We start from the raw sequence: 16,177 nt of genomic DNA on the forward strand, positions 1-16,177 counted from the left end.
CCAGCCCTGGTCAGTTATCGCCTATCGGCCATCGCTATCGCCGCCCCGTTGCGACAAAAAAAGATTTAATCGAACCGAAAGACGTGCTCGCATAAAAATCGCTTGAAAACAGGCCCGCAGACCTGTGAAAAACTGAAAAGTGCAGCGTGCAAACACTTTTTCAACTGTGCCGCTTTAGCTTAAGATTGAGTCGCGGTGAAAAGTCGAAGAAAAACCGCGGAAATGCGCATGCAAACGGCGTGTGGCCAGCAAAATCGCTGCCAAGGCACCACACACACACTCGTCCACCCACACATACACACTTAGTGCTGTACTCGAAAAGTGCGAAGACAACAGGAACTCTGTGCCAAAATAATAATACCAGTACCCAGTACTCCACTCCACTGCACCTGTCCCCGAAACATCGAAATATTCGCGTTACGTATACGCAACGAGTGCTGTAAACAAGTTGGCCCAGGCGATAACAATGTCCAAATACGATCTGCTTTATCTAACGGCGCAGCTAACGCTGGGTATGTATTGCACTGCAAGTGTGTGGGTGCATACTTATTGGCGCCTTAATTCCCAGTCGCTATACCATGTACATATATAATACTATATTTTGTCTCTGCCTTCCGATTTTCCGCTGTAATGCAAGCCGACTTCGATTTGTAACCATTCGTGCGTGATTTTCGATGATATGCAATGCGTAATGCTATTACTTTATTAATATCACATGGCGCTTGAAAAATATATAGGTTTTGTGATATCTTTGTCCATTGTTATTTTCCGTTTATATATATCGAATGTAAACGCTGGGTATCAAATCTATTTGTGAAGTAAATATGTATCCACTAGATACTCAATTAAAGCACCAACAATATACTATAAAAGTGTAGTAAAATATCGTAAGAATTGTTGACAGTGGGTACTTCGAATTCATATGTTGAGCCCCAAACGCATACTCGGTATAAATCGATCGGATACCTAATTCCCAATCTTGATCCATGTGTGTGTGTGCGCTGAGCATTTCTTTGAATGGATTTTGCTGCATTAGGAACTTGTTGTATGGCTGGTTCTGGTTTCTCCCACCCTTTTGCTCCACCGGCCTCCCTCTCTTTTGCTCGCCATAGCCCTCTCTCTTTCCGTGGCGCAGTGCGCTCTCTTCCCCTGTTGCTGCTGCTGTTGTTGTTGTTGTTTCTGCTGCTGCTGTTTCCTTTTTCCGCACAAGCGCCACTTTAAACCCATCCCTTTCTGTGTGCATAATGTGCCTGCTTATGTATCTACTTTACTATAAAGCATGCACGCTTACGAACACACACACATAGTCAGCGATCCGATTACCTAAAGGACAGTGGGACGAAAAGTGTGGCAAAGGATTAAAAACAGTTTGCTTAGCCAGTGGTCAAGGAATATCAATCAATATATCGCAGGCTCGTTACAATAAACTTTTTCAAAATAAAATTATTTTTATTTATACATTTAAAAAGTTAATTATCAGTTTAATTCTTATCAACATTAATTTGGGTATTTGAATGAGGATCACAGATTAATTCGAATTAAAGAATGAAAACAGATGAACTCCGATTTTCTAGAAACCTTACATCAGGCCCACTGTGCACTGCATATCCGTGCATTGGGGCCATGCCCACTCAAAGGCTGGTGTGTGGCCAGTGGGGCTAATTCCGTGCCCAAATGGGGTGGCTTTCAATGGCAGAGGCCCCAGCTTAGGACGCTACTCCTGCTACTCCTGGGCATGCGATATGTGTACAAAGGATGGCGCCCACAAAGAGCTCGCTGAACGCCCTCCCTTTCAGTCTTATTCCCCAAATAGGCTCGACTTTATTTGCCCACCCTTTGAGCACTTCCAACCGATAATTCCATTAACTTTGATCTTTTACTACGTTTATGCATAGGGAAATATTATGATTAACTTTTTGAAAGTCTGTACTCATGTCTTAGGACTGCTCAAATATATGCTTTAAATATACATAGATAAACTCGAAAGATTAATAATCCATTTTCATTGTCTTCATTTAGTCTGCTGCCTAATTGGAATCCATGGATCTATTCTGCCCGGAAGTCACGGGATCATAGAATGCGAACACTTCGACGAGAAGATGTGCAACACAACGCAGCAATGTGAAACACGGATAGAGCACTGTAAGATGGAGGCTGATAAGTTTCCCAGCTGCTATGTCCTTTGGTCGGTCAACGAGACAACGGGTGAGCCGGGCAGAAGATGAAGTTGTTTCAAGCATACTGATTAATTTTAATTTTTCCGTACCCATAGGCATCCTGCGCACCAAGATGAAGGGCTGCTTCACGGACATGCACGAGTGCAATCAGACGGAGTGCGTGACCAGTGCGGAGCCACGGCAGGGAAACATCCACTTTTGCTGCTGCAAGGGATCGCGGTGCAATTCCAACCAGAAATATATTAAAAGCACCACGGAGGCAACCACACAAGGTGGGTTCGGATCCGGATTCGGATTCAGATTCGGTTTAACGTTTGCTGCTGCTGGGGATTTGTCTTTGGAGTGTTTACCCCAATTTTGTTATTTTTCCGTTTGCATATATTTTTTGTTTGTTTTTGTTATTTCGTTTTGTTTTTTGTATTTTTATTGCATCTTCAAGTTGCAAAAAGAGGGCGTAGGCTTCGCCTACAAAATACCACTCCTCGCATCCGAGGCAGCGTTTTTCGTGTTAACGAACTCTTGACGCGAAGTGGCGCCCGCTCCCCCATCATTTTCTCCATGCCCAGCCTCCAGCAACCCCCTTTTGGAGCCGCATGTGTTGCAATTTCTGCCCTCCTGTGCACGTTCGCTGGTTCGTTTTTATTTTTATAGTAAGGTACTTCTTAAGCGATCGGGTATAATGCGTTCGCTTTGAAGGATGCAAATGAAAGAGGTAGTTAATTGGTAGAAATCCAATTTATTTCACTTTGATTATGAAGGCTTCATAGGATTAGACTCTACTGTTTTTTAATAAAACTTAATTTCCTTGCATCCTTAACCCACACAACTATGGGATAGAGTATCTGTTATCTAATACCAGGTATTCCAGAGTCGAGTGACTTCATTCTAGCATCCTTTCTTGTTTTTATTTTTGGGGTGTTGTTGCTGCCTTTGACTTCGAAGCCCTGTGCTGCCAGGGCGTCTTTTGTGCCCTGCTCTTTGTTGTTTTGTTCTTGGGCCTAGCTCGCTTTTATCTCGAAACAAAATGAGGGGAAAAAGAGATGCGAAATTGGGGGCGAACTTTCGTTTTTTGGTTTTCGTTTTGCCTTTCATAGCAACCCCAGCAGCTGCAGGTGGTGCATGCCGCCACTCGAGATGTTGTTCACCTGTGGCAAGGCAGCGTTTAAAGCCCTCTTTAATGTTCGTTCCCGTGTGTGTCCTTGTATCGTTGCAGTGCCCAAGGAGAAGACGCAGGACGGCAGCAATTTGATATACATCTACATTGGCACCTCCGTCTTCAGCGTGCTCATGGTCATCGTTGGCATGGGCCTTCTTCTCTACCGACGCCGCAAGCAGGCGCACTTTAACGAGATACCCACGGTACGTAGAGGTCTTTGTGATTTTGCCGCGAATATAAATTTTAATTATGCAAAATTAAACCCTTTAGCACGAGGCTGAGATCACAAACTCCTCGCCATTGCTCAGCAACCGTCCCATTCAGCTGCTGGAACAGAAGGCCAGTGGTAGATTCGGTGATGTGTGGCAAGCCAAGCTCAACAATCAGGATGTGGCCGTCAAGATCTTTCGCATGCAGGAAAAAGAATCGTGGACCACGGAGCACGATATCTACAAGCTGCCGCGCATGCGCCACCCGAACATCCTCGAATTCCTGGGCGTTGAGAAGCACATGGACAAGCCGGAGTATTGGCTGATATCCACCTACCAGCATAACGGATCACTGTGCGACTACCTCAAATCGCACACGATATCATGGCCAGAGCTGTGCCGCATCGCCGAGTCCATGGCCAATGGCCTGGCACATCTGCACGAGGAGATCCCGGCCTCAAAGACCGATGGGCTAAAACCATCGATAGCTCACCGAGACTTCAAGTCTAAGAACGTACTGCTTAAGAGCGATCTGACGGCCTGTATTGCTGACTTTGGTTTGGCCATGATATTCCAGCCAGGCAAGCCCTGCGGCGATACACACGGTCAAGTAGGCACTCGACGTTACATGGCCCCAGAGGTGCTTGAGGGTGCCATCAATTTCAATAGAGACGCTTTCTTACGCATAGACGTCTACGCATGTGGCCTAGTCCTCTGGGAAATGGTGTCACGGTGTGACTTTGCCGGACCTGTCGGAGAGTTCCTGCTGCCTTTTGAGGCCGAGCTGGGTCAGAGGCCGTCGCTGGACGAAGTTCAGGAGAGTGTGGTAATGAAGAAGCTGCGCCCTCGTTTGCTCAACTCCTGGCGCGCTCATCCGGTGAGTGTGACTTCAGATAATGCTTTTAGTCAATGAAAATAACTTGTACTTCCTTGCAGGGACTTAATGTATTCTGCGACACAATGGAGGAGTGCTGGGATCACGACGCTGAGGCCCGTCTTAGCTCTTCCTGTGTGATGGAACGCTTTGCGCAGCTGAACAAGTATCCCTCAACCCAGTTGCTGATCAAGAACCACACCAACATTGACGACGCCAAGGAATCTACGAATTGCTTATAGAAGCGGTACTAAGCCACAGACCAGCCAGCGGATCTGTGGCTCTGCAACAAATCAGTTGAAGCTTTTAGCTTCGTAGTGGATAGTTGATCGTCGAGGTCGTAAGACGTTTCGTTTGTAGTTTAATAGTTTGTAGTACCATCATAAGCAGCTATGGAATGGGTTGATTTATACGAAAGAAGTCGTGTAAGGTATAACTTTTTCTAAGGGAAAAACTAAAAGCTTAACACGCCAACGATTCTTTGTTATTATTTTCTTTAAATTATAAATCGACCCATTCGATGTTAACACGAGATCTTAAATCTGTTGGAAATGAGTGTAAACGTACACTAAGCAACTTTGAACAAAGAGCATTAGAAGTGGCGATATGTGCATAGTGGTAGTTGCTCATCCGACATTGACTTCATTGACTGATAACCATACATAGTTCTATATAAATCATGCATATAACGTACAATTTGTTTTGCCCTCTGGCAGTAGTCTGTGTGCATATGTAAACTGTTGAAAATTATCGTCAAGCCTTTTAAAGTATAATTTTATTTGTACGTTATCGAATGCCTTCATATAGCAGTAGTTTTATATTTAAAGTTATTTTCAAAGTAGATTTAACAATTTTAATTTACTTTTTAGTTGTAACGTTTTTATTTCGCGCTCAAACGTGCATGCGTTTTAATGTTGTATTTTAAATAAAAATACTTTAAACTCCATCCTAACCATTTGATTTTTATTATTTTGTCTGTTTTATACTTCTGTTTTTAATTTTTATTTTCAAATCGTAGTGCCAATGACCCTCAGAAATCGCGTAAGCATAATAAGTGTGTAATTATGTAATTGTATTCTAATTCTACTGGACAGTACAAGCAACACCTGAAGTTTTCAAAGGAAAGTTTCTTTTTAACAAGAATCTAACTTAAGCGCATATACATACATTATAAAATATGAACTATACTCTTTATATATACACACAACACATACACGCATAGGCATACGGAACACACGCAGTCTAGCAGGTTTATATGAAGCACACGCTGCGACTCATCGCCAGCATTAAATCTAAAAAAAATCAAAGTTAATATTCAGCCCAAGAGGTATGCACACACTGTATGAAATTAGAGCTAAACACAATGAGTAAGTATGTTAAACATTGTTAAACGGATAGTATGTCTTATAATGTTAGCCAAACAAGATGTATGTCGAGCTATAGTTATTTAAGAGAGTCTTGGCGAAATGTATTATCTTTCGGGTTATTTGAAACTTTTTTGCGCAGCATCAGTTCTCATCAATGGCTAAGCATCTGAAATACTTTTGGATTATCAGTTAAGATATCAACTAAACACGATACACAACACAGAACAAAACGAAACAAACAAAGCTTCATTACCTGATTTTTTTGAGCAACTTACAACAAAAATAGTTTATTACGCAAAAACAAAACCAAACAACATAATCTTAATAATAGAACGAATTTTGTTATGCTGTATTTAATTTGTATAGTTTCCATTGGTGCTGAAACATCATAATGATAATGAAGATAATAAGAAACGAATTCAAAAACAACAAGTATTTAAAGAGCGAAGGAAAGAAATATTTAATCAAAGTAGTTTGTTACATATCAGATTGCTAAATGGGATAGTGGAAGATAATATAAATAGATTATTTCAAAAAAGATTTGCAGAGAAATTTTTATAGCATTATACAAGGCAATAACAAGCCAACAGCAATTTTGGTATATTTTTTAATGCATTTCATAAGTAAAACCGAAACGAGTTTATAAACAGTAAATTCATAAGAAAATCTTTTTAAAACACCCCATTTTCGAATATCATCAGCAAAGTTTTATAAAAACCAATATGCGAAAAACATATACGAGATGATAGCATGTCATGTTAAGAAGTTTACGATTAAAAACAGATCTTTGATAATAACGGATTTAAAATAAAAATGCAACTGTTTGATAAACAATTCATCACCGGGTTTTCCTTAATAAAAAACGACTCTATTCCAGCTTTCTTGCCACTTTTATTACAATTGTCTTCCGTAAACATTCAGACCTTCTGGATTATATAATTCAACAATACAGATAGGAAAACTTAGCCAGGAGCTACACATATCAGATACAAATATTTATATGAATAATATTAAATATACGGTTTATTACTGGGGGAGTTTTTAGAGTTATGTCCCTGATTAACTTATACAACGAAATCGAACGAATATATAGACTCTAGTACAGGCTTAATTGATACAAAATATATCTATTTACAATCTTCTACGTAGTTTGTGACTTTGGACCATTTCAGTTGTAGTTCTACGATCGTTCGTTCCATCCTCCGTCTGTTTTTTAGACATATCAGACTTATCCTTGGCTTCGCAACTCTCTTTCTATATCCTGGGGGAAAAAATCGATCTCTATCAAATGCAAAAATGTAAAGCATTCCAAGTCCTGTGCGTTCTGAATGGGTGTCTTACTAAAATATATACTTGTAAATCTATGTAAATCTATATTGATTCGGTTTCGCATTCCGTGTGTGTGTATAATCATCTAATCCTTAGCCATGCTCAGCTTACTGTATCGAGTATATCTTTATTGGGTTCTAGGCTTAACATGTACAATATATAGTATAAATAGGTATTGATGTATATATAAGTACTTATTGAGTTTGTACGATATGTTTGTCCTAGGGAGAAAACTTTGCAAGTGAAGATACAAGATACGAGATACGAGAGTATGCAGTTAGGGACGGTTTCTAGGTTCGTAAAGCGATCGCACTAGTGGAAAAACTAGCCGGGCAAAGGGTGGAGTGTGTTTATATAAATCGTTATACAAGAATATATAGATGCCCCTGTGCAGCGGGCAAGAAATCAAACATCGTTCTGTAAGCAAATCGTCAGCACTATCCACAACAAAATAATTTCTGCACAGTTTGGGATTGAGTATATACGAGTATACATATATATGGATTTAGTAGGTCCCATCTGACCCACCACCGGATACGCCGCACTTAGAGCGCAGGATGGCCGCCAGGCGTTGGGTGAGCGGTTCTGTCGGGGATTCGGAGTCGCTGCAGGAGGCGGAGGGTACCTTGTTGCCTGAAATGAAGGAATTTATGAGGTCGATGTACGGAAATACTGATTAATCACTCATTTACCATTGCTCACGTCCAGGTCAGCTGCTGTGTGCTCCTTCAGGCCAAAGTTAAGGCTCACGGGCACGATATCGTCCTCCTCCTCCAGGAGCAAACTGGAGTAGGAATGTGTGGTGTTGTCGCTGCGTCCTCCTCCGCCGCTGGATGAATTCCTCGAGGATCCCGAATCGTTGTGGGAGTGCGAGTGGTTATGGGAATGGTGGGCGTGAACTGCCAGAGCAGCTGGATCCTGGCCTGCATCGTCGATGGGCAAATCGAAGTCATCGCCACTGCTGCTGCTCTCCTCCTCGCCATCCATCACATCCACGTTGTCTATCTCATCATCCCCCCATCCATTATCCTCCTCCTCGGAACAATTGTTGCTGCTCTCGCTGCCATCGCCATCCGCATCTGCATCCCCATCCCCGTCAGCATCTCCTGCTTCATCCTCGTCCACGTCAGCCTCCACATCCGATACATGCAGATCCAAAGCCAAGTCGGGCGATGAAGATTTATTGTAGTTCTCATCGCTGTCGCTGGATGTGGCCACTGGGGCAACGAGATAAGTATTAATTGACTGACCACACCGTTCATCTGCGCACCTACCTGCCCGCAACTTGTCCAGGATGAGGGGATAGAACTCTTTGGCCGTGGCGTTGTCGGGCTCGTATTGCAGGACTGCATCGGTGCGAATAAAATTATAAATTATAAATTATAAAAGTCCCAGTAGATTGAATTTCAGACTCAAAAAGCGAACTCTTGGAAGCATGGTGACATACTTTGGAATCTGATTTTGTATTCTACTCACTCAATTTGCAATATTTCAATGCCTTTTTGTAGTCCTTTAGCATCACGGCGGACAGGAACTGCAGGAGAATCAAGAAACGCACAATATAATACGCTGCGTTGCACAATACACGTTTAAGGGAATGCCAACAAATCCTTTTGAAATTCTCATAACATCTCAACAACAAAGGCTTATACCATATATGTATCTACACCCCCTTTCCTCTCGATCTACTGGCCCACATAGTGGGTAGGACAAAAAAGTTGACTCTGCTGAAAGTTGAATGCGCTCGAAAGCAATTTATTAGCAATCAATAAGCTGGCCAATTGCGCTCGGTGCCGTAATCCTTTCGAAAGGACTTTAACTTAAATCCGCAATCTCCGCTGGCAGCGCAGCAATTTGCATTTGCATAAGTTCCCCTCAAGGATCCTCGTTGTTTTTGGTGTCGAGCAAAACAAAGGGTAACTGTGCCACGCTAGGATAAGGATAATGAGTGAAATCTAATGGATTTTTTGTAGGAAAACCAAAGGGTTGGGCAAGCATAAGCTTATTAGCATGCGATAATTGTTTTGTAAATACAACTTTGACATGCTATAGAACGTCTCAAAATGTTGTTTTTAATACTTCAAAAGCTTGATACTCCTTTCTAAATCCCTATTATCTTTTATCTTTAACACTCCCACTGACCATCCATTTAATTGATAAGCTGAAATTGCTGCCACCCCTATGCATATTCACCCTTATTTGCATATACACCTAAAATTCGCTCGTGCGGAAGTAGAAACTAAAACTTTGGCTATTTGTACTGAAGCTTTAGCTGGCTAACTTGGTGGCAAGTTTAGAGGGACTTGGTTAACCTGAAATGCTTTTACCTCGGCGAGAAACTCAGTGGGCGCGGACACGCTCTCGTCGGCATCTGTGTACTCGGACAGGCTTTGGCTGAGGTCCTCGCTGGAAGCGGAAGTGGGCAGACCGGAAGCGGAAGCTGCGACTGCAGCGGCAGCTCCGTTCATTATGTTTATGTTGTTAGCTGTGGCCATCAGGGCTGCACCTGCTGCAGTTGCTGTTGTGGTAGAGGTGGTGGCAGGAACACCACCTGACCCGTTTAGGCCATTATCGTTGTCCATGTGGCCATTGCTGCTGTTGGGCCTAACCGCATAGACGCCATTGCCATTCGACTTGTCCATGTAGAGGAGCTGCAAAAAGTGATTTCAATTCATGCTCTTAGGTACTGAGCTCTCTGCGAAATACTCACGTTTGACATGATCTCCGATAGAAATTTGAAAATGTTAGCTATCTTCAATTTAGCATTTTCATTGCCTTGTCTGAAATGGCAATTAGAAGAAGTGAATAAATTTGAATTGCAATTGATCTAGATTGGAAGGGACCGCAGTGCAGCAACGCTATCGATTTCGATGCTTATCCGTAATTGGATTGCCCTACCTTCGACCTTCAGTGTCTAGGCAAGTTGGTAAGAAAAAAGCAGGCAACAAAGAGCGTTGGAAATTCGTTAAATGTCAAATGCTAATTTCACTTCCCGTGGATGAGCGCAGACATTCGCCATCCAGATAACCGATATATAAATTTAGCCCAACTGCACTGGATGAAAATTTAATACTACATTCAAAATAATAACATAATCTCTTGTTATTTTAATGAGGCCTAATTTATGGGATTTTAGAGTTGATAATTTTGTTTTAATTTTACATTTATTTTTGTAAGCATGAAAAGAAGGTCTCTCGCCAAAAGTAGATTCTTTTGTTGTAAAATTTAAATAAATTTGAACATCCAATTATTTTTACTAAAACAATTATTCATTTTTTCCTGCAGTGAACTTTCTACACAAGAAGCGAAATTCAATGAAGCGGCTGATAGGGGCTTTTGGGGGAATATCGCCGGCGGCTTCTCTCTTTTTGGCCAACTAGTTGAATAGGCCAACTCGACACGCGAACATACGAGTATTCGCCGGCTGCGAAAGCCAAGTGCGAAGAGGCCAAATGAGCGGAATTGTTGGCGTTCTTCCCTGCAAACGGGCCTTTAATTGGCGAACGACATGCACCACGCCTCGAGGTATGCAATGAATTTTTCGGTTATTTATGCAGCATTTGCAGACAGCCATCGAAGTGCAAGTGTGTGCGTGAGTATCCCTGTGTGCATGTGTGTGTGTGTTTCGGCTGTCTGCTCCTTTCAATAATTGAAAGCGCTCGCAGTCAAGGACTCGAGGGTCGTCACTAAAAACAATAAATTTGCCCAATTTAATGCCTAGCAGACGAATGATTTACTTATGAGGTTTTGGTTTCTGAAGTGCACGAAGAAAATAAGGAATTACAAATTAATAAAAAATATAATAATTAGATTACTAAAAAAAAAACATGCTTGATAGTTAGCAATAATCAAAAATCTTTACTTTAATTTGTTGGGACGAGTCTTTATAACACGTCTTGATTTTCGATGCAAAATCTTTTTTTCCGTGTACTTTCCTTTTGGCTGTAAAATCAATACCCATAATTGAAATAATAATAACCATCTTGCAACGTGCTGTAGCCAAAAGCGAACGGACATGGCTTTCGCTGCTCACTGCTTGTTTACTGCTCCAAATGGCCCTTAATTGTATTTTATACCCAATGCATTGAATCCTAATTGCTGGCTCATGTCACCCGTCTCTGTCGCCCGGTGACGTGCTTTCTCTTTCTGCCTCTGCAAACAACACGTCAGTCAGTCAGTCAATTGTCTGCGATTTGTTTACTCGTCGGTTGATCCTTTCTGGCATTTCCAAATGTCAGACATGTCTGGCTCATCCTGTCACGCAAACTCAATCTCATGACTGCAGCCATATTCCCAATCGTACGAGTATATCTGTATTCTTTTTTTTTTTGCTAATTTTCAGCCCAGACTTTTACAAGGTTGCGAAAAAGGACATGTTGCTCGTTGGGGGAACTGTTTTGGAAAAAAGCTTTTAAAAGTACTTTGCGACTACTCACCATGTGCCACAATTCTCATGACAGCTTTAGCTTTCCTCTTTTACAGAAAACCCTTTACTTTTCCGGTCTTAAGCACTAACTTATTCAGTGGAGCTCAATTAACACGAGTGGAAAAACTAATTTCAAAACAAGTTTTCTTCTGAGTAATTCAACGTTTCGAAACTTCCTAAAGCTGTTATAAACTAAAGTTCCGCTTTTGTCAGTTTCGAGATTTGAAACCAACTAAAGAAACAAGAAAAAAGTACTCGAATAGTTCTGTTGGGAGGGGTATTTATTTAATATATACTTATTAACGTATTATTTTCTATGTATTAATACAAAAATTGCGATTATTTTAACCTTCAAAAGCAGACAATGCGGTACGTAATTTATAGACAACTATAAATTATTGTCATTATGCTATCAACAAATTATAGCTATAATGATGGCCCCCTTAAGTGGTTTTAATTAGTTCTTTCAAGCCACAATTTATGTGATTTTAAGAGCAGCTACCAATTTGTCGGTATTTGCAATGACGTGGTAAGAAATTTAAAAGGGGAAACTTTGTCTATGATGAGACCACAAACAGGTGCTGGCTACGAACTCAAATCATTTTCATTTGCATAATTAAAATGTCTGCGGGCAAATTGAATTTCCATTCAAAGGCTGGCCGTACCCGAATTTAAACGGCAACCAACCCCGTTTACTTTGGGCCAAATCTAGAGTTGGCGAACCGGAAAGTTATGTATGTGAGCCACTTGTGCCACATAGTGAGCGTATGTATGTTGCAAATGCGTCATGGGGTCAGATGGCGGCCACAGTGCAGTAAAATTGCATAAAAAGCCATTGCCGTTACTGCAATTCGGTTGTCCAGTTTGAAAATGCGCCGAATAATTTATAACAAACACTTAAATGGGTTGACTGCGATACCAATCCCCAGCTAGGCCCATACGAATGTTTGCCAAATTGCCGGCCTGTTGGGGCTTATTTGAGCCAAAATAACATGCAATATGTAGTCGAAGTCCCATCGCCTGCCAACAACTAACTAACTGGCCAACAGAAGGAGCTGACACTACCGAATCCAAGGTCCTTGCCATTGGCCAGTCACAACACATGCCGTTAATGAGTTTTTCGCTTAATACATTTGTTAGCCGGCAAATAGTGCCGGCAAAACCCATCTGGCCAGGCCAATAAATGCAGAGTAAAAAACCTTATGTGTAAATCAACACTTTTTGCATCCCTAACTTTGTATTAATCTTAATAAACTAAACTCGCCTAATGTTACCTTTATTTGTGGTGTCTATTTAAATTTATTGGCGGTAAGTTATAAAATTGGTAAGCTACTCACCATATTCATTAATAAATAGCTAATTTTGTTGTTTAATAATCCTGCTTTAAGTGAACCTGTTCCAAGAGTATGGCATTAATTTAAAGCTCACAAATGTGGTGTTCTTAAAGCATAAAAACCTGAAGAATAAAGTTTGTTTTTCGTTCTGTGGTGTCGCCTGGCAAAATGTTGTCAATAAAAGGCGAATTTATGATAGTGTATAAATATGCTCGTGGGACAGCACAGTCAAACGACTTAGCAAACGGCAATAACAATTCTTTGTAAATATTTTCTTCCTTTGGCTGAAAGCGTCCAGTCCTTGAAAGGACGTGGGCCAAATTGCATGATTATAATGATCGTCCTAAAAACGTTGTTATCGCTATTGCAATTACGTTTGCGGCTCTTTGAGCGGCTGCCAAGCGTTGGCCATTTAACTGGCTTTTTTACTCGTTGCCCGAATATTATGGTAGCAGTGTTCAAAAAGTACCTTTCGTATGCTTTTGACTGCTAACTACATAGTCATTGGAACTTTGGCTCTTCCAATCAATGTAAAGTGGCTTGTGTGAGCTTATTTTCTAAGCCCAGCAAAAATTGGATTTAGAAATTCAAAGGAATCTGAAAATATGAGGAATGGTTGTCGAAAAAATTCAATAAACTTTGACTAGTACTCTCATAAAATGACGGTCGATTGAATTGACAACCCATAACATTAAATATGCCAAAACTTTCGAAACTCTCCTGGCAAACTTGTATTAGGAAAACTAAAAGTACTTTAATATTCGCCAGGGAAATCTTGTAGATGGCCAAAATTTCAAGTATCTACTTTAATGGAAACAAATACAACCCCATTTGAAGCCACGTCTTTTGGGTGCCAAGCTGCTCTCATATTTTATCGCTCCTTAGGTATTATAATATGGCAAAGAAAAAGTTTCTGTAGACCGAAAAACTTGTCTATAGAAAGTTTAATTTGCTGCCACCCACCAACAGAACGCCCAAGGACGGACATTTGGGCAGTTCGCTGTGGTCATTGGCTTTGTATGAATTACAATCGATACTTGGCGGATGGGGGATGGTTATCTATTCGTCTGTGTCTAAACCGAATATGGTTTAGATCGCCACCGAAGCGGCAAATAAGCAATTATGCTGTGTGTAACATTTCCCATACGCAGCATAACTTTGAGTGGCAGCCATACGCGGCGTATGCGCAATATTTTCCAGTTGTCTGTGGCTTTGCCATAACAATGCGGCTTTTCTCTGGAATTGTTCGCATTGTATTGCAAGGGTTTTTGTTTGTCGGTTCTGCATTATACCTAAACCGGAATTTATATATGCGAGCTACGCATACACACGTAGGTGTGTATAGTGCACTCTGCCTTTCAGATGCTTTCTAGCCTCCACTCGGCAGCCTGTCTTGTGCCATTCATTCATTCATTCACTCATACACTGAGTTTCTTTTTCACCGACTCACGGCGCAAAAGTCGCCCAAGTGGTAATTAAAATTATAGCAACAATGCGACGGCTTCTTGGCCAAGAAAATGATGAAGAGGATGAAAAAGCCGCTGGCTGACACAGAAAGCGAAGCGGAAACGCTGACGATTGCTACTGTTTGTGCAGCACACACGCTAACAAGTTGCGGCTGCTTACATATTTGCTAGGAAAAGGACACACAGGACCTACACAGCCCAGCTTTGACTGCTTGAAATATTTATAAGTGCCCGCCAACTCGACCCAAAGACGCTGATGACAAGCCAAGAAGAGCCCGAAACAAAAAACCAGTGAAGTGATTGTCACATACCCGGAAAATAATATATGCACTAAGTCACCAGTCTGCAGAGTTTGGCGCTTTAAGTGTTACAACAAATTCTTTTTCACTTTTAGACTTTTTGTTTATTGATCTTAAGCTGCAATATATATTTCTGCAGATTTTAACTCAGCAAAAAGATAACCCCAATGGTTATCCTCCTTATGGGGCAAAAAAAAAAATACATTCCTTTCTATCTATTTATATCAATCTATATATTTTTTATCAAATGGCAAGATTTATACGTACTTAAACCCAATACTTTTGTAAAACTAGAGTTATTTGTTTAAGTTAGTCATTCAAAAATGTGAATTCTTGTAAATTTCTAGACAGTGAAACCGGAAGCTAAGTACATAAAATAATTAGACAACAACAACGTTCCATTATTTTTGGCCATAGGACATTCGCTTTTGCCAGCATCTAAATTTTACAAATATGTCACATGAAAACCCAAGGGGTTAAGCTCCGCATTGCGAAGTGAAAAATTTACATGGGCCTCGAGATGATCGTTTAGCACATCATTAAAAATGTGTTGCTGTGCAGAAAGTTTCGAGTGCTCGGCACTCTGGGGTGGCAACCGTTGCCGCTCTCGAGTGGCAGAAATAAATAATTAAAATATACAAAAATGCCGACCAGAAGAGCACACAATTCCCGCCAAGGACGAAGGTTAATGCGTGGATTCGTGGCGGTGATGTGGGTTGAAATCTGGCATCAGTTTCACTGGCCTGCTGACAGGGCAACTTCACCTACCTTCAATTATTCACGGTGTGCGGTGTTCCGTCCACCTGCTTAATGCATTTGCAGCCTCTCGGATTTTTCGCAGCTGTGGAAGCAGCAAGTCCCAGGATTAATTAGCACTGAGTCCCAGGACTTTCAGCGAATCAAAGATTCTGCGGCGTGGGTATAATGTAATTAACGTGTGCTTTCCCTGGCTTCTACGCAGTTGAAGCTGCAAAAATGGTTGCAAGTGTTTTCTTTGCACAAACTTACACACACACAAAACACGTCCTTCGATTTTGGTTCACTGGTTACGCGCTAACATTCAATTTTCAGATGCACTATTGTTTTTTATGCAAGTAAATGGCAAACAATGTTTTACTTTTTAAACACTTTGTTGCAGCGGAAAATGGAAACGTTTTTCTCTGTGGCCAAAGAAAATTTGTTCCGCTTTTTTGCGTCGCAGTTTCGCTTAATTAACAAAGTCGACGACTGAACGAAATGTCCTTTTTATACACACTTGTTCGCTTTTACCTTGCTCAAGTGAAAGCTTTCGGCTCTCTCCCGCTCTCTTTTTCCAGCTTTCTCTCTCCCAACGCGCTTAGCTCTCCGTTTTTTGAATACCCTGTAAGCAGTGAAGGGCATGATGAAGGTACTTTGGAGCTAATTTTTACTGAAATGGTTTTTTGGACCTTTCTCAGTAATGACCTACGTTCTTATAAATATTTAAAATTTAGATTGTACACATTATTATTCGCAGAATAATGAAACTGATTGTTGCAATCCTATTTTTCCAGACTAATTA

The 16,177-nt window shown here is 41.1% G+C and overlaps 2 protein-coding genes across 2 annotated transcripts; one reads left to right on the forward strand and one right to left on the reverse strand.

Annotated features, from left to right (window-relative positions):
• Window positions 1–53: 53 nt before the first annotated feature.
• LOC117142719 (activin receptor type-2B) lies at window positions 54–5,362 on the forward strand. The gene is made up of 6 exons (XM_033306881.1): window positions 54–512; window positions 2,020–2,205; window positions 2,273–2,449; window positions 3,391–3,536; window positions 3,604–4,419; window positions 4,479–5,362. Exons 1-6 carry the CDS (start codon window positions 467–469, stop codon window positions 4,656–4,658), a joined length of 1,551 nt encoding a protein of 516 aa, XP_033162772.1. The 5' UTR covers window positions 54–466; the 3' UTR covers window positions 4,659–5,362.
• A 1,276-nt stretch (window positions 5,363–6,638) lies between these two features.
• On the reverse strand, window positions 6,639–15,847 carry LOC117142720 (serine-aspartate repeat-containing protein F). Its single transcript, XM_033306882.1, has 7 exons — window positions 15,406–15,847; window positions 9,823–9,892; window positions 9,440–9,763; window positions 8,589–8,646; window positions 8,387–8,458; window positions 7,805–8,329; window positions 6,639–7,745 (listed from the first exon to the last, which is right to left on the reverse strand). The coding sequence occupies exons 2-7, from the start codon at window positions 9,829–9,831 to the stop codon at window positions 7,618–7,620; spliced, it is 1,116 nt and encodes a 371-aa protein (XP_033162773.1). The 5' UTR covers window positions 9,832–9,892; window positions 15,406–15,847; the 3' UTR covers window positions 6,639–7,617.
• Window positions 15,848–16,177: the final 330 nt, after the last annotated feature.

Source organism: Drosophila mauritiana, chromosome 3R (genome assembly GCF_004382145.1).
Source record: "Drosophila mauritiana strain mau12 chromosome 3R, ASM438214v1, whole genome shotgun sequence".
In the NCBI taxonomy this organism is placed as follows: domain Eukaryota; kingdom Metazoa; phylum Arthropoda; class Insecta; order Diptera; family Drosophilidae; genus Drosophila; species Drosophila mauritiana.